At 36.2% G+C, this 20,337-nt stretch overlaps 2 protein-coding genes and 1 pseudogene across 2 annotated transcripts; 2 read left to right on the top strand and 1 right to left on the bottom strand.

Annotated features, from left to right (window-relative positions):
- The first annotated feature begins 428 nt into the window (after positions 1-428).
- On the top strand, positions 429-1,015 carry LOC108374987 (uncharacterized). The gene is made up of 2 exons (XM_017631053.1): positions 429-872; positions 928-1,015. The coding sequence occupies exons 1-2, from the start codon at positions 429-431 to the stop codon at positions 940-942; spliced, it is 459 nt and encodes a 152-aa protein (XP_017486542.1). The 3' UTR covers positions 943-1,015.
- Positions 1,016-14,286: 13,271 nt separating this feature from the next.
- LOC108374988 (60S ribosomal protein L7-like) lies at positions 14,287-17,928 on the bottom strand (annotated as a pseudogene).
- Positions 17,929-18,830: 902 nt separating this feature from the next.
- Positions 18,831-19,829, top strand: LOC108374989 (uncharacterized). Its single transcript, XM_017631054.1, has 2 exons — positions 18,831-19,415; positions 19,480-19,829. Exons 1-2 carry the CDS (start codon positions 18,923-18,925, stop codon positions 19,827-19,829), a joined length of 843 nt encoding a protein of 280 aa, XP_017486543.1. The 5' UTR covers positions 18,831-18,922.
- The last annotated feature ends 508 nt before the right edge of the window (positions 19,830-20,337 follow it).

The raw sequence follows: 20,337 nt of genomic DNA on the forward strand, positions 1-20,337 counted from the left end.
ATAGCAAATATTAAAATAATATACAGTTAAACGTGGTCCTATAAAAATTTATGCAAAAAATATGTAAGGCCTCCTGTACATTTGTTTTGAAGCTTCTTATCTTTTTTTGAGAGAAATTATGACCAGTTGATGTTGAAAATTCGTATGAGGTGCACGTAGTGATAGTGAAAGAAGTGAAATTTGAAAAAAAAAATAAAATAGTTATAAACGTTTTACTAATTCAATAATTTTGTATTGGCTTTGAACTCTAATTAATTATAGTGAATATTATACTGTTGCCTTTAGTTGATATTTCTTTGGTTTTCGACTTTTCTCTACTGTATATGCTCAAATTAGCATTGAATTATATTATCCATGCTCTTTATTTAAGAAATGGAAAATACAAGGCGTAGGTCTCTCCACTAAAAGATGAAGAGATACAAAGGTTTATGAATTCTCTAAATGATGAGGATCTTAGCACGGATGAAGGTGAAATCAGCGATTTTGATGATGATAGTGTCTGCAATCCAAGCTATGTTCTTTCATCAGAAGATGAAGCACAGATTGATGAATATATGGGTGAATTGGTTCGAGCACCATCAGTATTCATGTCATATGCTATTGATACATCGTTCAACATGATCAAATTTAGTGATGCCAATGAAATTAGTGCATCTGCAGTGGAATTACGGCGTTCCTCACCTATAGCTAGCTGTTCGTTTAATGTGACCGCTGATGTAGGGGCAGAGAACGAACATATTGCACGACCTGAGATTGAAGTTCGAAAAGAACTACGAAAGATTCGACTATCAAAGCGGCCCCGATCTCCATTACCAGAGCTAGATGCTATCGGGCTGGAATCAACGCGAATAATGGTGGCTTCATTGGTTCCAGTAAATATACCTAAGATTATGTTTATTCACTTAAAAACTAATAAATTCTTACTAGGTTATTCTGATTTGAATCATGGCAATCCTGAATTGAAAAAAATTATTTGGAAGAACAAAGATATGCAGCTTCATAAAAATCAAATTGTTTTTCAGGGGGAAAAGAAACTGCCAACTGAGTTCGATTATTTACAAACACCGTTTCAAACCTTCGGGTACTTTTTCACAGACGAGATTTATAATTTATTGGTTTATCAAACTAATCTTCAAGCATGCCAAGAAAACATCAATACAAAGTTCGTTACAAATGAAGTAGAGATACGGAAATACGTGGGTATATTGATATATATGTCGGTATACAAATATCAAAATTTGAAAAAATATTGGGGAAAGTATGCTTTTACTCCTATCCAAAAATCAATGCGACGAAGTCGGTTTTAGAAAATAAAAAAATATTTAAGTTTTGCTGATGACTCTAATACCATGTCCCCACCGGAGCTAATCACGTAGTTATGGTTGTTGAGTTGGTTATCCCGATAACCCACTTCATTTAGCGTAATTTCGCCATATAAAAATGGCAGCACTTAACCATTTCACCGAGATGGTTAAAAGCTAACCAACTCGAAACCACGTCGAAAGTCTGATACAACCCTGTGTTTTCCCGCCATCTGTGGGTCATTAGCGTTAAAATGTAAAAAATTCGTTCCTTACTAGTGTTTGGACTAGACTAAGATCAGGTTAGATTTACTCCAGCTTTGAAAAAATTTGATATGTACTCATCTACTCCGCTTGACTGCAAATCTATTCCGTTTTTTTTCATTCATGTTATGCCCCTCTTGAGGCCGTTTTTTGAGTGTTCACCACCGGTTTCAGTAAAAAAATTGAAAGTTAGCCCAGTCTCACTGTTAAAAAGTAACTCTTTCATAGCAATGCGTCAATAAAGTAATTTGGTTATTTTTTATGTATGGCTGTAGAAATTGGCGGATGCAGAACTTTACTTAAGTTATTAAAAAATATATGTAGAATGAAATTTATATAAAGTAGAAAAGGTTTAGATCCTATTGCACTTTAAAAAGTTAAGTGTTAGAAACGTTCTACTTTATAGAAAATGCTAAATATTACCTAAATATTTAACGTATTATCCTTACATTGCCTCGCGTTCTTATTTTTGCATGAATAGAAAATATTTAAGTCAAACAATTAATGTCAGAAACGAAAATAAAAAATTCAATCTGGTACAGAATTTTTTTTTTGCTCAGATTTTTAGTCCTGAATCGAGTTGGGGTCCGAACACTGCCACCAAAATGACCTCTGGTCTAAAGCAGTATATGCCAGCAAAACCGCATAAATGGGATATTCAAATATTTGTTCTGTGTGATTCAAACGGCTTTTCCTACATGTTTGAAGTGTACCATGGCAGTGGTGATAATACTATTATTACCGGAATGTTGGATTTAGGAGCTGCAGCAAACGTGGTGGCACGTCTCTGACAAACCATACCAGACTTCAAAAACCATATTCTTTTCTTCGACAATTTTTACACAACTATACCATTGCTCGTATATCTTCGAACTAGAGGTATATATGCTTTGGGTACCATACGTTCCAATCGCATTTCAAACTGTAAGCTTCCAGTCGACAATTCGGAAGAACTCAAAAGGAAAGAACGCGGGTTTTCTATTCAATATGTCGGGAACGTTTTGGGTAGCGATATATCTACAGTCTTATGGAAGGACACAAAAAATTTTGGCAGGAACAGTTTTAAAGGGCATGATGGCAATGAAACTATGCCAAAGGTCACTAGGTCCAATAAAAAGGACCACAAATACGCCGAAATTGAATGTCCTCAAATAATCCGTGAATATAATCAGCATATGGGAGGGGTAGACCTCATGGATGGGCTAATTTTATCCGCTTATTTTATCACCTCGTTGATATGACAGTGGTAAATGCATATTTATTGTTTCGAAGGACACATTCTAACGCCCCAACGAAATATCCGGACGTAGCGAAAGACGAGCTCTTGGTAAACCACCTTTAGCATCAAATTTGAATACTGACGTTGGACAGAAATCATACCGCCCCCCTGAAAACATTCGATTTGATGGATATGAACATTATCCTGCAAGGTTTGATCGATCAGGAAAAAGGACATGCAAAAAATCCGCCAAGGAGAAACACAAACAATATGTAAAATATGTAATATTCATTTATGCTAAGGGATAAATGGATAGCATTAAGGTATTACTTAAATCAAAACTTGTACCTGTATCAATCAAGGTATCGATACCTACTCAGTATCGGAGAGGTGTCCAGTACTTGCACATAGAACTATGATTTTGCATATTTTTCAAAGCTATTGTGTTTTTGTCACAAAAAATATGCACTTTTACAAGATTATTTGTCTTTATATATTTGTTCATATAAAAATTTAAGACAACAATTATTTTTGTATAGTATTTGATGTCAAAAACAATAGAATTCATTTTTACAAGATTGATAGATAAAGTTTTTTCATATTAAATAAGTTTAAGGAAAGAACACCTTTTTTGATATATTTCCCAAAAACATCTACTTTCCAAGTGTTTTCCTGAATGGCGGTTTCGAGATTTTGATATAGTTGTACCTTTTTTTGAGAAAAGCCTCTCTCAAGGGACAGATCCTTATCCTAAGTTTCGCCCGAAAAAATTTTCACCCGAAAATTTTTATTCCGCCCATAGTAATTACGTGGAAACCAAACGTGAAAGCGTACCGGTTCGGGGAAAATGAAACTCATGATAAGGCTCAATAAGTTTTGCGCTTCTGATACAAGTACCCTTTTTCGATACCTACTTGGATCGCAGTAAAAAGTATCGAGTACAAAAATACTTGGTAAATTGAGAGAAGTATCGAGTATGTACTTGGATTTACTTGTATCGACTCATCCCTATTAATGCTTGCAACCAAAAAGGAATTGTTTTCTGGAATATCATTCAAATGACGTGTGTGAATTGGTAACAAAGTTGTATGGGGAAAGCTGTTGAATAATATTTTTGGTAATTCTCTAGGGTGGGGTAACAACCCCTAAAAAAGGTGCGGAAAAGTCGGGAGGGGTACCAAACGACGCGTTTCGGCCCCCCTAATAACAATCCGGAGGGGGAGAGATAATATTATTAACCATTTAAAAGTTATGAACAAAAAACTTTTGTTAAATTTCGTTGTTTTCGATGAGCAATTACACCGACAAAGATTCACTAAATCACCTGTTCACACTTTTTAAACACTATTAAAATATATAATTTAACTTATTTATTAAAGAAACACATAGTTTTATCAACCTAAGATAGATTATTTTGTTATTAAAAAGAAGTTGACAATCTTTGCGAGCTGAAACGCGAGATTCCAAAATAGCTATAGTGCTGCCACTGTATTAGTATTTCGTAATAATTCACTTTTCCTTATGAGATGTGTGCACTGTTCAATGCTTTTCGGTATCTTCTTTCGTTTAATATATATATAAATAATGAAAATTTTTAATAAAAAATCGCGCGATTTTTTATTAAAAATTTTCGCCTGCGGCGCTTTTTCCATAAAAATCAATACTTCGATAAATAATGAAAATTTTTAATAAAAAATCGCGCGATGGTATAGCGAAATTTGCTATTGTTTTTTGGTTACAATATCTTATTTAGATGAAAGTAAAAAGAAGAAGAAGAAGTGTATAGTGTATACTGAGTATAATAGCGCAAATGAAATGTGAAATAAAGTGGCAATACCAGCGATTTGAGGTTATAATAATTTTAGCAGGCGCAAAGTTTGTTTACTCTGTTTTATTAACGAAATATATAAAATAAAAGTGAATAAATGATTTGGTTTGCATAAAATAATAACCGGAAACGTTTTAGTAGTGTTTTAAAAGTGGAAACTGGTGATTTAGTGCATTTTTGACGTGGTAATTGCTCATAGAAAACAACGAAATTTAACAAAAGTTTCTTGTTCATAACTTTTAAATGGTTAATAATATTATCTCGCCCCCTCCGGATTGTTATTAGGGGGGCCGAAACGCGTCGTTTGGTACCCATCCCGGATTTTCCGCACCTTTTTTGGGGGTTGTTACCCCACCCTAGAGAATTACCATATTTTTACTATGGTTTGGCAATCTGCTGTGTGAAATGTAATATTATTTGACAACAGTAAATTTTTGATAACCGCAAATTTATGCGGAATAAAATATTACAAATTGAAGTGACATTAATATTTTAAGAAAACATCTGCCATCGTTGATTGCAATTCATCAATTTAAGCTTTTATTTAACGAAAAATTACACACATACACAATCTTTGCGATTGTCAGAATTTTCTATGTGTTTGTCAAAAATTTTACTATCCTCATGAGCTACTGAAATTTTATTCACCTCATAGTTGTCAAAAATTTACTCGCCGTGAACTTTGTTACCAATTCACACAGGCTCAAAATAAATCATATTATAAAAATGTTAAAAGTCAATAAATCAAAGTTACGCCAATGAAAAGTTTTGTGCTATTTATTATCAACTAAAAAGTAATGACCTCCTACAGGCGGTTTAGCTTAAACCACTTCTAAAAGGTTTTTCCGAATAGCAATTGAAAAACTGGTTTCGGATTCGTGTTTAGGAGCCCAGCATTAGATTAGATTTAGAGGAGGGAGGAGGTCACCTAGTTACCGCGACCGAAACGATCTATTGTAACAAACCTCTATTCAACTACAGGTCATCTTTGATCCACGTACTCTTAAGAAACTTCGCGAGGTCCTTTGGCTGAATGCCATTTAGGTCATGAGCTTCTAGGTACGGTGATCCTAGGAAGCGAAGTCTGGTCCTGGTAAGTTGTAATGTGCTCTGCTGTTTCCTGTTCTTCGGTACACAACCTGCACTGGTCAGAGTTGACAACTCCTATATTTGACAAGTGTTTCATTACCCTACAGTGGCCAGTAAGAAAGCCTGTAACAATTCTTACTTCATGCCTACTGAGGTGAAGTAGTTCTTCGGTTCTCCTTGTTGATATAACCGGAATGAAGGACTTGGCCTGTCTGTTACCTTCCGTATTTGTCAAGTAATGTTGTTGCTTCGTTCTTCATCCAGATATAGTAGTTCCGCCTAACGGAGTTCCATGGCAGACCGGTAAAGGGTCCTGGGCCTATGAATCCCTGTGCAGTCCCTTTTCAGGCGAGAATATCTGTCACTTCATTGCCCATGACTCCACTATGTCCCGGTCCCGGCGATCAGTATTAAAAGTTGAGACAATCCCACACCATATTTGACCTCGTGCGTTTTAAGAGCGAGGAGCACCGCTCTGCTGTCCGAGTGCATATACTTAGATGTGTTTTTTAGTTGCCCCTCTTACTACTTACTGCCTCAGACAAAGTTCAATGGCGTGAAACTCGGCCTGAAAGACAGAGACCCCTATTGCGAGTGTCGACTGGCAGTAAAATAGAAATTTGTCGATCGAGTCGATTATCTTTTATTTTTCTATTGTATAGCTTGATCGATAAAAATTTGCACTACCATGACTGGTGAATTGTAAACAGCTGTTTGTTTGTTTACATCTGTTTCTTTAGTGTTTCATTTACATCATTTTTAAAATAATTGTTTTTGTTAGAAAATTAAAAAAATGGATACAGTTGAAATATGGTTTAGTGATGAGGAAGATGATGTGGAAGCTAATAGATTAGTAGAATTGGCAAAAGTAAGGAGGAAATTGCGAGATTCCTCGAATCCCTTGGAGTAGGAAGATTAAGTGTATGTACACATGTGGATTTTATGAATAATAGTTGCGTTGCAGATGCTTCACGGTTTGTTGGTTTTACAGGATTTACAGGAGAAGCTGTTTGGCAATGCTAAACTTTATGGAAGGTGGCCATCTGGAACAGCTTCCTGTAAAAACCTGCAAATCGTGAAGTATCTGGAAGGCAACTAGTTTAAGAAATACGGTACGGTTTAGTTATTTGTACAATGATGTTGGGCAATTGTGACCCGTGAAACGTGTGACCCGATTTTAAAAACTTTAGCATACACGTGTAGTGAAAGAATTAAACTTTAATTTAAAATAGCGATCTCAAATTTCCGAGCACTAGTTAATTAATAAAATATGCAGTTTTTTTGTAAACTTTGATGTTGGTTCTGCGCAAAAACACTGTAGATGGCGTAGCCGAAGTTATATGCACAAGAAATGTTGTATATCTTTGTGTTGCATATTCTGTGTGAAACGTGACTCGATTTTAAAAACTTTAACATACACGTGTAGTGAAAGAATTAAACTTTAATTTAAAATAAAGATTTCAAATTTCCGAACATTAGTTAATTAATAAAATGTGCAGTTTTTTAAAAACTTTGATGTTGGTTCTGCGCAAAAACACTGTAGATGGCGTAGCCGAAGTTATATGCACAAGAAATGTTGTATATCTTTGTGTTGTATATTCTGTGTGAAACGTGACTCGATTTTAAAAACTTTAACATACACGTGTAGTGAAAGAATTAAACTTTAATTTAAAATAAAGATTTCAAATTTCCGAACATTAGTTAATTAATAAAATGTGCAGTTTTTTAAAAACTTTGATGTTGGTTCTGCGCAAAAACACTGTAGATGGCGTAGCCGGAGTTATATGTACAAGAAATGTTGTATATCTTTCACAATAAAAGCGGAGCTTCTGCCCCTACTCTTTCCGCAAATTCCTTTGCCTTTGTCCTCATTCTCCTGCATCAGCTCAACCAACCGCGCAAGTTGCCTTTTGTTGCTTACAGTTTTTGACCTGTAATTCAGACACATACATACATATGTAAATTTCACAATTTTTTACAACTTCAATTGTCTTACTTTTTATCCATTGTAGTACCACTTTCTTGTGTAAATTTTATAAACGCAAACTCCAACGACTAAAAAATAGCAATAGAAAGATGAGCGATTAAAAAGTATTCACAGTCGCTAATTGAGCGACTAAACGACACTCACAATAGCATCGATAATCGCTTAATATTCGTTTATCTACTGCCAGTCGACATTCGCAATAGGGGTGAGAGTTACCCTGCCCCATGCTGGTGGTGGAGCAGTCTGGGTTGTATACCGTAGACTCTTGCTCCGACGCCGTGGTCTGTTTTTGATCCGTCAGTATACCAGATGTGGCCGTCCTTCCGGGGTTTAGGTCGTTCATTGTCCCAGTTATTCCTCGAGGGAAAAGACCTTGAAGTTATGTGAGAAGTTAAACCTCGGTAGGCACAGGTCCACAAAACTTATGCTCAACCCATCTTCTTGTTCTATAACCCTGAGGGTGGAAGGGTGTACATACTTGTCCTCTACACTGTCCCCTGAGATGAGCCTTGCTGCAAACAGCAGAGCCTCTTTCTTGATTACAATGTGTAGGGGAGGCAGGTCAAGAAGCACCTCGAGAGCCGCCGTTGGTGTTGTTCTCATCGCGCCAGTGATACCCACGCCCGTCTCTGTAGCGTGCGTGGACTTTACTTCCACCTTCTTCCACCAGACGGGTGCAGCATAGGTAAGAATGGGTTGCGTTCAGAAATGCATCAAGCCAAAGCCTACTTTATTTCTAAGTTACTACTACTACTTTATTTCTAAGTTATAATTGATGGAAATGTACCATATGCGCAACCACGGTTAAATGCCGAATTGGAACATAGTTGCGCAAGTAAGGCATTTCCATCAATTATAGTTTAGAAATAAAACAGACTGATGCATTTCTGAACACGCCCTGGGTTTGGAGACGGCATCATACATCCACCTCGCCAGTTTAGGTCTGATGCCCCAGTTCCGTCCCATAAGTTTCCGGCAGGTCCACATAGAGGCCCCGGTCTTTTGAATAGCTTTATCTAGATGTGGATTTCATGAGATCTTGTCATCAAGGCTAACTCCTAGATATTTGACTTCTNTCCGTCCCATAAGTTTCCGGCAGGTCCACATAGAGGCCCCGGTCTTTTGAATAGTTTTATCTAGATGTGGATTTCATGAGATGTTGTCATCAAGGCTAACTCCTAGATATTTGACTTCTTGGAGAAGTGTATCTTTTCAGCTTGAAGGAATGGTTCTACTAATTTGTCCCTTTACCTTTTCCTGGAGAAAATGACTATGCTAGTATTCTTTGGGTTAGCGTTTAACCCATTTTTACTACACCAATTGGCGCCTATGTTCAGAGCATTCGGTAGGATGTTAGAGATGTTATCTTCTCTCCCCCCTACGGGCAACCTTTCGAGCTAAGCAACGGACCCTTTCCTGTCCGAGTGTGGATGTAATGGTTCTGGGTTTAAGGACGTTAGCTATCCAGCGACATGTGGTTTGATCAACACCTCTGCGCCGCACGCAATTGTCTATTAGAGAGTGTTCTGTGTTGTCGAAAGCGCCCTCCACATCCAAGAAACAACCCACCGCCACCTCTTTGTCCTCCAGGGACTTTTCAATTTTCCTTGTTAGATTCTGAAGAGCGTGGATAGTAGGTCTTCCTGGAAGGTAGGCATATTAGTGTCTGTACAAAGAGTTCCTGGTAAGGAAACTATCGCTGATATGCCTGTACGATTCTCTCCATTGTTTTTGGTAGGAAGGACGTAAGAATAATAGGTCGGTATGACTTTGGTTGATCTGCTGGTTTTCCCCCCACCTTTGGGACCGTCACTTCCTACCATTGTAGTGGAAGTTGAAGGGATTCCATGCAGCTGTTCGTGAAGGATCCGTCGGGTTTTTTCAGGAGCCCGAACTCATTACTGTGTGTCTTTGCGAGGACTCTGTGGATTCTTGCGCTTTCGTAAGGTCCTTGATCCCTGTACAGAAAAGAGTCCATGAGTTCCTCTTAGCACATCTCTAATCTCTTTATTGTACTCGGTCAGAGCAATTTTATACGTTTCCCAATCACCGGTTCGTTTAGCTCTGTTAAAGAGCTTCCGGGTATTTGCCCTAAGTTTGGCCAATTTGTTATTCCGCCATGGAGTCTGTCTGTTGTTAAGCCTAGTGACTTCTGGACAGGATTCATTGTAGGAATTCACAATGGCTGATGTCAGATCTGAGCAGCTACCCAGCAAACACAGTCTCTAACGTTAAATAAATTTGGATTTCTGCATTAGATAACTAGGCTAATTCTCTAATCGTTCTCGAGTCGATGACGAAGTTAGAGAACTACATTAGAATTAGATTCGAGAACGATTAGAGAAACAACGCAAATTCAAATAAATGTACATAAATAAGCAATATTCCAAATGAATGAATTATAACTTACTAGTGAACCCGCAACAGGTGAAACCCTATTCAAAAACCTCTAAAAATATTCCTAATGATTAATCTAAACCATTTCTCGGTGATAAGAGGTCTCGCATGTTGTCGGTTTTCATTTCATCAAATTTCAAATCTCCCTGTAACTTCAAAAAATAAAACCTGTGCATATCTATATAGAATCCCAATTCTTTAATTTGTTTTCTCATTTTGGATATTCGAAACAACGGTGCAGATGTGATGACCATAAAAAAAATATAGATTGCAATTCTAATTAAAAATATTATCAGCCTATAATAGTTTTCTTAAAACTCTTTCGTTTGAAACTAATCTTTCGATATTTCATTTATGTATCTTTCGTATAAGTAAAAAAAAATCGACTTTTGNTTCCTAATGATTAATCTAAACCATTTCTCGGTGATAAGAGGTCTCGCATGTTGTCGGTTTTCATTTCATCAAATTTCAAATCTCCCTGTAACTTCAAAAAATAAAACCTGTGCATATCTATATAGAATCCCAATTCTTTAATTTGTTTTCTCATTTTGGATATTCGAAACAACGGTGCAGATGTGATGACCATAAAAAAAATATAGATTGCAATTCTAATTAAAAATATTATCAGCCTATAATAGTTTTCTTAAAACTCTTTCGTTTGAAACTAATCTTTCGATATTTCATTTATGTATCTTTCGTATAAGTAAAAAAAATCGACTTTTGAAACAGGTGGCGACACCTTTAAAAGTATTTTCAAACTAAACTCTTTCGCCTGGCATTGATATATATATTTCAATTAACTGATGAATTAAGTTGAATTTAATTTTTTAAGCACATGGCAACTCTTCTAAATACAGTTTAGAAATAAATTATTTTCATACCGATTTCGATTGATACCCATATTTTGACAATCCATTTAATTTATTAAATAATTTGAGCTTAATTTTTTCAACAAAACAAAAACCAAATGTTCAGCTTAAAGATTTCTGAACACTCGTTCTTTTGATAACCATATTTNCAATCCATTTAATTTATTAAATAATTTGAGCTTAATTTTTTCAACAAAACCAAAACCAAATGTTCAGCTTAAAGATTTCTGAACACTCGTTCTTTTGATAACCATATTATAAAATTTCAGGTAACTTATGTACAACCCTCTTAAAAATTATTTTCGAACTAAAATTTCCTTATATATTTTTCGTCTAACATTGTTATAAATATTTCATGTAACTGATGAATTAAGTGGAAATTTTTTTTAAACACGTGGCGATCCTCCTAAATATTGTTCTTAAATAAAGAATTTGAAACCCATTTACCTTTTAGCCCTTTAAACTGGGACAACCCTCAAACATATCAAAAATGTTCTAAATTGTCAAAATAAGTATTTCTTGAAGCTCTTTCATTTGACATCCATCGTTAATATTTCATATAAAAAAAGTTCAATTAGACTTCTGAAATAGGTGGCAACCCTATTCAAAATATTTCGAAACTGCTACCATCTTAAACCTCTTTTGTATGACACCCATATACCGATACCTTATTCACTTACCTAATTCCTTTAATTAAAATAGAATTACATTTTTTTGAACATGTGGCAACCCTCCTAAACGTAGTTAAGTTATAAAGCCTTTTCAAAACCATTTCGATTGATACCCATATTTAATAATTTATGTAACTTTTTAATTAATTTGAGCTTAATTTCTTAACAGGTGGCAACTTTTTTCGAAAAAGTAAAACCTTCTTGAACATCCACATCCTAAGCCCTTTAATTTGGTACCTCACCTTTGAAAATCGAACGGACGGTGCGGATCTGAGGGCATTGTTTAGTAAATAACTTGAGTTTAATTATTTAACAGGTAGCAACTCTTTTCGAAAAAGTGAAACCTTATTGCACATCTACAGGCCAAGCGCTTTAATTTGACACCCCATTTTTGAAAATCGAACGAACGGCGAAGATCTTTTATGCTGCACAAAAATTGCCTTCGCGTATTATATATATAGATTTTTAAGTTCAAATAATCCATTATTATTTTATTGCGAATACATTTAATACAAATTTTGCAAACAATTATTAAATAAAGCAAAACAGCAGTTTGAAATTCATTTCGGATCCCATTAGAGATCAACATTAGAATTCGATTAGAGAATTAATATTTTCTCGAGTCGAGAACTATGTCCCATTTTTGTTGAGATCGCTATGATTCTCGATAGTTTTTCGAGTCGTGCTCTAACGTTTGAGATTGGAGAATGTGGCTAGTTCTCCAATCATTCTCTAATCGATAACTAACCTCAATGTTTGCTGGGTAAGTTCAAGTTCGACTAAGTCATTTACCTTTCGCTTGCACCTTTTTAGACTGTCCTGCAGAAATGCATCGTATAGATCCCAATCTGTGGTTGTTGGTCTTCTGTAGGTGGTAGCAGTTGCTAATGTGATTTCAATTTCAAAACGGATGTGCATGTGATCTGATAAAGAATATTCTCTGGACACTTTCCATTTTTTGACGAAATTACTGATGAAAGGAGTGGATAGAGTGAGATCTAGAACCTCGCCCCGTATACTGTTCCTAAAAGTGGGGAGTTACCTTCGTTTAAAATTTCTAACCAAATTAGGCTAATAAATTCAAGTAAGNCTAATGTGATTTCAATTTCAAAACGGATGTGCATGTGATCTGATAAAGAAATTTCTCTGGACACTTTCCATTTTTTGACGAAATTACTGATGAAAGGAGTGGATAGAGTGAGATCTAGAACCTCGCCCCGTATACTGTTCCTAAAAGTGGGGAGTTACCTTCGTTTAAAATTTCTAACCAAATTAGGCTAATAAATTCAAGTAAGTACTGCTGCCCCATATGGTATTGTGGGCATTAGCGTCACATCCCACGATGAGTTGCAGTTTATGTCTGCCACAATAGTCCACTAGTCCATGTCGTAGCAGAAACTCGTAATCTCTGGAGTCGCCGGGAGGTACGCTGAGCAAATGGCTAACTCTTGCGTGTTTTCTCTGAGAGATAGGCTCACCTGCACTGAAATCTGGTCCTTATTGGTAAATTCTGGAATGAGAAAGGCGTTGATATGATTAGCTATCATCAGACAGCCTCTAGGCCGTCCTTCGTTGAAGGAGTCATAGAATAGCTTACCTGGTAGTCCTTTTATATGGTTCCCATAAATGTACGGCTCCTGGATAAAGGCGATATCAAAGTGATCCTCATTAAACGTTTGTGCCAGGACCGCTGAAGCCGCCTTGGTATGTTGANCTAGGCCGTCCTTCGTTGAAGGAGTCATAGAATAGCTTACCTGGTAGTCCTTTTATANATCTGGTCCTTATTGGTAAATTCTGGAATGAGAAAGGCGTTGATATGATTAGCTATCATCAGACAGCCTCTAGGCCGTCCTTCGTTGGAGTCATAGAATAGCTTACCTGGTAGTCCTTTTATCTGGTTCCCATAAATGTACGGCTCCTGGATAAAGGCGATATCAAAGTGATCCTCATTAAACGTTTGTGCCAGGACCGCTGAAGCCGCCTTGGTATGTTGAAAGTTTATTTGGATGCACCTTACTACCATATTAATTTTTCGAGTCGTCCGGCTGGTTACCCTTCCTCATCCACTTCGGGAGCTTCGTCCCATGTAAGCGGCGAGTCGAGTGTGGACCTTTGCCAGTGTTGGTGGGGCGGGCATGGGAAGTGTTACCTTCGCCTGCCTTGGGTGTACGTCTCGCCACCAGTTTAGTAGAGCGGGCATGGGAGGTGTTGCCTTTGCCCGCCTTTGGTGACTGAGACACCTCCAGGGTAGAGGAGACTGAGGAAGGTTTCGCGCTCTCGCCACTGACGCCAGCCTGATCAGCGCTATCGCCTTACCTGACCTGTTCCGCACGGTCCCGGGACGGAACAACGTAGACTTCCGTTCACTGGGTCTTGCGAGATGCCTGGGCTGCTGCTCCTTGGCTGTCTCTGTGCGCTAGATGACTTGCTGTCACCCCGTCCCCCTTTATGCGTAGGGAGATCTGGCCAAAGTTGAGGAGGATTCTTCCACCCTGCGCCGCATTATCCGACACTGAATTTAATATCAAAAAATAAAAAATTGTATTAAGAGGGTTAAGTTAATTTATCATAAAATTCCCCAGTTTGTTTTCTTAAGAGAGACTAAAAATCACGATAATTCAATAAAGGGCAAATATCTCAAAGGGGAAAAAAAACATTTTATTACGTGGAAGGGTAATCGGAGCACGTATTGGTTTCAGGTCCATAATGACCTCGATTTTCTGCAAGATTTTGTGTACGTACATGTATGTACAAAGTACTAGCCACAGTCGATACATATTTCAGAGTAAAGGGACACTGCACTTCCAATACCCCGTCTGTTTGAGTGTCCCTTAAGACAAAGTATATAAGGAATCCACTGGACATACATAAGTACTTGAAAAAGTTGGAAGAGAGCGCGTGGAAGTCACTGGGCCCGCTATTTCAAAATAACTGAGCAATTAGTACTCACTGTCGTTTTCTTTCTCAATTCGCTGTGGCATAGCGAGTAGACATACGTGAGCGGCAACTCGCGGGTTGGTGATCTCCTTGACATCAGTACCTCATAGCCTGGACTTAGGTCATTTTGCTTTTTTTCTTTTAGTACACCCCTAACCTTTTTTGTAGATATAGGCAAACTAGTATTTTTATCTGGTTAAGTTTTTTTTGTTAGCATTTTTGTAAATTATGCAGAATATTGCATGTTTTGTTTTTTTGCTCCACTGAATTAAGTTTTTGTTTTGCAAAAATTCTCGTACACCTTGCAGTCTAGTTTTATTCGCATACGTCACATCCTTTTTTTAATTCTTCCACTTCTCAATCATATATGTAGTACTTCTATATTGGCAGTATCTGCAAGTGCAGTCAGCAGACATTACAGTACAGATATATAAAAAAAGAACATAAAAACCTATGTAAAAAATACAGGTGAAATTAAAACAAATCGCGGTGGCGTTACCTTAGAGAGAAATTACAGCGAATTTTAAGTTTTCATTTAATTCCATGAATTTTATAACAAATTAAATTGTAGAAATGTCGCACAGATGCTTCTTAAGTGAAAAAAGAGGGGATAAATTAAATATTATATAGCTTTACATGCGTATTTTGGTACGCAATTGATTTCAAGAAATTTTAGCTAAAAAGTTTGCAATTCTAATGAAACTTTGTTGATTTTTTTTTTTAATTTTTTGCACAAAGTTTAGTATTTGGATTTATATAGTTTTTGTTAGATAGATAATGAGCTCTAGTTTTATAAAAAAAAATAGCGAAAACAGTCAAATGAAAAACATTGCGAATATTATATAAAGACCACTAAAATTCTTGCTTTCAGACGGTCCGGAGGTGTTTTCTTTCGCTCTGTGCTTTATGTTTAATATTATATATCGCTCGCAATAACGAGTGTGTGTACTAATTGTGCGGTCAATTGTAGGCTTAAAGATAAAATTCTAAACGCGATTTCGGACTTGGAAAGCACTTTTATCGCATTAATTGAGTCAGTGAATGATAATACTAACTTGCCGGCTCCTAGTATAATTGAAAACAAACGAATTACTCTTTCAAAACATAAAGCTAGTGGAGGTGTTGTTGCTCAGCCAGCTAAAATGCAAAAGCACACTCAAATGCCCTCATCTAAATTGAATGAATTCGGCAATAAGGGTATTGTGCAGCATTTCAAGGTGGCGAAAATTATTTTAGCACTAGAGAAATGGATAGAAAAATATTTCAGTGCGCTTGAACATCTCAGGTTTAACCGAAATATAAATGTATTTAGAATATTTATTTTATTAATACATACCCATTTTTTATATTACTGTGTCGAAGTCGTTGATCAAATATTTGCAATTTAGTATTTAAGTTAATTGTGAAATATATTGAATGCACAAATTAAATTATGGGGGCGATTTATTCACATGGAATTGGAAACAGGGCTGATGATATACTTTAAATAAATCATGAATTTGCGAAAATATCTTTTCAGCATATGAATATACTCCTTAACTTTTGCCGAAAATTTACATACAGTCTCGAAATTATGCCAGTAACTTTCAAATATCGTCTCTTGAGTGGAAAATCTCCGTAAGCGTCTTTTTAACAGTTTTTAGTTAAAGATGCAGTTATATATTTTAAAATAAGATATTTAGATTTTTTGCTAACAATTTTTTTGATATCTTCTTTAGTTTCCGAGTAATTGACTAAAATGTTTTCGCTAATTTGCTAAAAATTACGTTGGTAATGCTGTCGTACTAAACTAATAAAGATATTTCAAATAGCGTCATCTGTTTTTAAATATATGCTTTAGTTTCCGACATATTCAGCCTTATCATGAGTTTCATTTTCTCGAACCGAGTCACCTTTTCACTTTTCGTTTCCGTGTATTCACTACGGGTGGGTGAAAAAAATTCTAGCGAAACTCACGATTAGGCTGATTAGTAAAATGCATCGTTAATTAACAAAAAAGTTTAGCTTGTATATTTATCTCTCTAACGCATTAATTCTATATACGTCAAGACCAACGCCCGACGACGTTTTGTCTGTATTTAATAACGGCTCTATGACAAAATATTCAAGAAATGTATTCGTAGATTTTAATTTACTTCATTTCATACATTAATATTGATCTGATTTTTTTAATAAGTACCAGGAATAAATATTTAACAAGAAACTATTTCACTTAAGCTGAACCAACTTTTAGTTGCTCGGAGCTAATTTTGGAACGCTTCATTAAATATTTTCATAGACGGTAAATGCAACCCTGGATGCATCATTAATGAGCTGAAAAACCAAAACAAATAATTAAATTTGTGGATTGGAGTCTTTTTAAATGGCCTTTAGAAACGGCAATGGAATTTCGACACAAGGAATTGCGAATATAAGCTGCCTTCCGTTTGGCATATTTGCGGTTTAAACCTTCAGAAAGTTACAAAAAAAAAACATTTTCTATTTTTATTTATTATATATTTTTGAAATAAAAATACTCCACCTTGTACACCAAAAAATTTCTTTAAACCATCTTGCGCAGCAGTTGTTGATCTTATCTTCACGGTTACCGAAATCACCAACCTCAACGTAGTTATTAGCCCTATTGCGCCAACCGCTGCTTGGTGTTGCGCTTGAATGGCCAGAATAAGTTGGAGGCTTTCTTGAAGTGGGATCCAACAGTGAATATTTCGTGCGCCAAATAATCAACGCACTGAATATCGTGCGCTTTGCGCAATTGGCGTTCGATCACAAGGTTGTCAGAGATTGAGACACGTTGATGACTGTGCTTGACAATTCCACGTTTGTAGATCAATTCACGAACTGATTTAAGATTTGGATAACCCCATGTGATATAGGGTTCGGCGATGCGTAGCATATTAATGGTTCAATTTGATGAACAAACCGTGGTTAATGTGGCGAAAACGGAACAACAGTAACACTTTACGAACTTTTGGGGCAACTTTGTTGATACCGCGGATACAGATCACAAAAGCCAATTTGTCTTCTGCAAGCATGTAGAATGGGCCGTGTTTCTTTGCCAGACGGCGCAACTTATTCTCACGGCGTCCGTCACGGAGATATTTTGCTAAGTTTTCACGTTTGCGGAGTGCAATCACAGAAGAGCGCTTTATTTTACGCTTGATCAGGGTAGCACGTTTGCTGACCTGCTTCTTGCTGAACTTCAGCTACTACTCGGGGAAATGTTTGGAGCACATCTTAAATAACGCCACTCGATTTGTAACATTTATATTAAGCACAATTTCATTAATTTAAATACTTTTTTAATACATAGATATGCTGCAACCAGGCACTTACTTTCCCAAATTTCATCTTGCTTATCGGCATAATTCTCCAAATGTGCCTGCGCTGCTACTTCATACTAATAACTTCATTTTCAAACTGCGCCTTTGTTGCCTCAACATATCCTAAAAATACATAAAACTTACATTAGACATTAGAAATCGCAAAAATTAGCAAATAAAATTTCTGAGAAATGTGAATTCACCACGATGCAATACAGAAAGAACAAGGACCAGGGATGTAATTTTAAGTAAACCTAATATTCAGTGGCAATGCGCAGAGCGTTCCGAGTAGCAAAATTAATTTGTATCAAATATAACATTAAACGGTCGTTATAATACACTTTTTAATATTATTAATCAGGGTACATACATTATATGGTATTTCTTTCAAAGATTAATGCACTATATGCATATCTATTATAAGTTGTTCTTTGCATCCTTTACTGTCTTTTCTACATCCTTTCTGTTCGTTTGTTAGTATATTATTTTGTGTGAGGTGTTTGTCGATATTTTTACATATTGCTGATGAGATGATTTTATAGAGAGTTTGTAGGCAAGTTATAGGTCTATAGTTGGCTGGATTGGTTTTTTGTGCATTTTTTGGTTTTATAAATGGTTTGTCTATCGTTAAGAAGCTTGGCAATTTATGTGGGGTTTCAAACATGTCATTTATGAGAGTTGTTAGACGTTGATGTGTAGAGGTGAATCGTTTGACCCAAAAGTTGTGTATATGATCGATCCCAGGGCACCTCCAATTATGCGTTTTTTTTATAACCAGTTAAATCTTGTGTGGTAATTGTGTATTGTTGTGGTTCTAGGTTTCTCCTACCCGAGGATTTGAACTCGGATATCTCAAGTGACACTCTAGCGCTCTGATCACTCGGCAATTTGCGCGAGCAAAATGGCATACATATGTACATNAGTGCTACTAAAGTTTTCTGCTGCAGCTCTTATTGAAGAGGAATGGCAGCATTGTATGCCAAACTCAAGTTGATTTTCAGCAAAGAAATACAAGCTGGTGTGAAATGTGAAATAAAATGGAAAATAAAAAGAAAAGAAATATATGGAGAGAAAAAGAAATAATAGAAATGATTTCTATTATAAAAGAAAAGCATATATTAAAATTGTTGGACAGCAAAATAAAAAGGAATCGAAGCATTTTTGAAGAAGTGGCTCGTGCATTGAATTCCAAAGGAATCAAAAAGGACGCCATCCAAATTAGAGCGAAATTCAAATCACTGAAAAGCGATTATTACAAAGCCAAGCGGAATAATAATAGCAGTGGTGCTGAAAGACAAACCTGTGATTATTTCGAAATGTTAGATGAAGTGCTTGGTCATCGACCTGCAGTATCTGTAGAGGGCGTGGACACTTCACAAACCGAGCAGCCAGCAGACGACACAAATACTTCGCAAAGCAGCTATTTAGAAGTGGAAGCAGATTGTATTGAAGAAAACGAACATGCCGATGTTTCGGAATCCAGTCCCTCATGCAGTACTCCTCGTAATCCGAAAACGTTCAAAAATCAAAGTGCGTTAAGTATTGTGGTTAAAGACGTGTTTGCATTACATAAAGACATGTTGTGTATTTTCAGAAAAAAACTCATATCTGAAAGCTATGGAGTCTTTTACAAACGAGTGGAAGAAAACGCAGGAAAACTTAGTCGATTCCATGAAGAAGCAAGACGAAGCCCATTTTAGTAAAGTGGAACTTCTATTAGAAAGAAATCGCAAACAGCCCCAAAAAATGTTAGAGAATGATCGCCACGAAACCGCCAAGATGTTTTCTTCTCTGTTAAGCACGATGCAGATGTCACAACCGTCAAACATTCCTGTTTCCATGCCTCATCACCTCCTCTCACCCTCTCTTGCTCTGGCGCCGGAAATCGTATCAGCAACGCCTGGTGAATTTGATATTTTTGGGTCACAGCAAACTCCAGAATAAACACTTTGAATCGCCGTTTTTATTCACAGCATTCATATTTTCAATTACATTTACAGTGGCGCCCACGTAAAGAGCACACTTTTATTTTTTACAATATTCAGTGTTTCGCGTGATTTATTCATTCGTTAATTTTTTTTTATATATAGTACATTCTATAATATAAANATAAACCATATAAGTCAACGTTTAAAACCTTGTGCACAATTCCGGATTTTTTTTCAGAAATTTGAAAAAATGTCATCAATATTTTGCACTTTCAGAATCTTTAGAAACTTATAGGGTATGTAGTTTTGTAGCCTATTTAATTCTAGTATAATAATGTGCAGGTTTGAAAATTCTAGAAAATCCCGTTTATTTTTGAGAATTTTCTTGTCAAGCGTGTTGCGCATTTTCTTCCATATAAAAATAGATTTTGTTCATGCGTTATATTGAAAATAAATGCGCAACACCCTCGAGAAAAAAATTCTCAAAAATAAACGGGATTTTCTAGAATTTTCAAACCTGCACA

The sequence above is a fragment of the Rhagoletis zephyria genome, unplaced genomic scaffold, assembly GCF_001687245.7.
Source record: "Rhagoletis zephyria isolate East Lansing unplaced genomic scaffold, Rhagoletis_zephyria_1.1 Rzeph_scaffold_08358, whole genome shotgun sequence".
Lineage (NCBI taxonomy): Eukaryota > Metazoa > Arthropoda > Insecta > Diptera > Tephritidae > Rhagoletis > Rhagoletis zephyria.

Bases quoted from the DNA above. Each gene is read 5' to 3' on its own strand.
- LOC108374987 (XM_017631053.1), top strand. From the start codon at position 429: ATGAATTCTCTAAATGATGAGGATCTTAGCACGGATGAAGGTGAAATC.
- LOC108374989 (XM_017631054.1), top strand. From the start codon at position 18,923: ATGGAAAATAAAAAGAAAAGAAATATATGGAGAGAAAAAGAAATAATA. The intron at 19,416-19,479 runs GTGCGTTAAGTA...GTGTATTTTCAG, and splicing joins GAAAACGTTCAAAAATCAAA to AAAAAAACTCATATCTGAAA.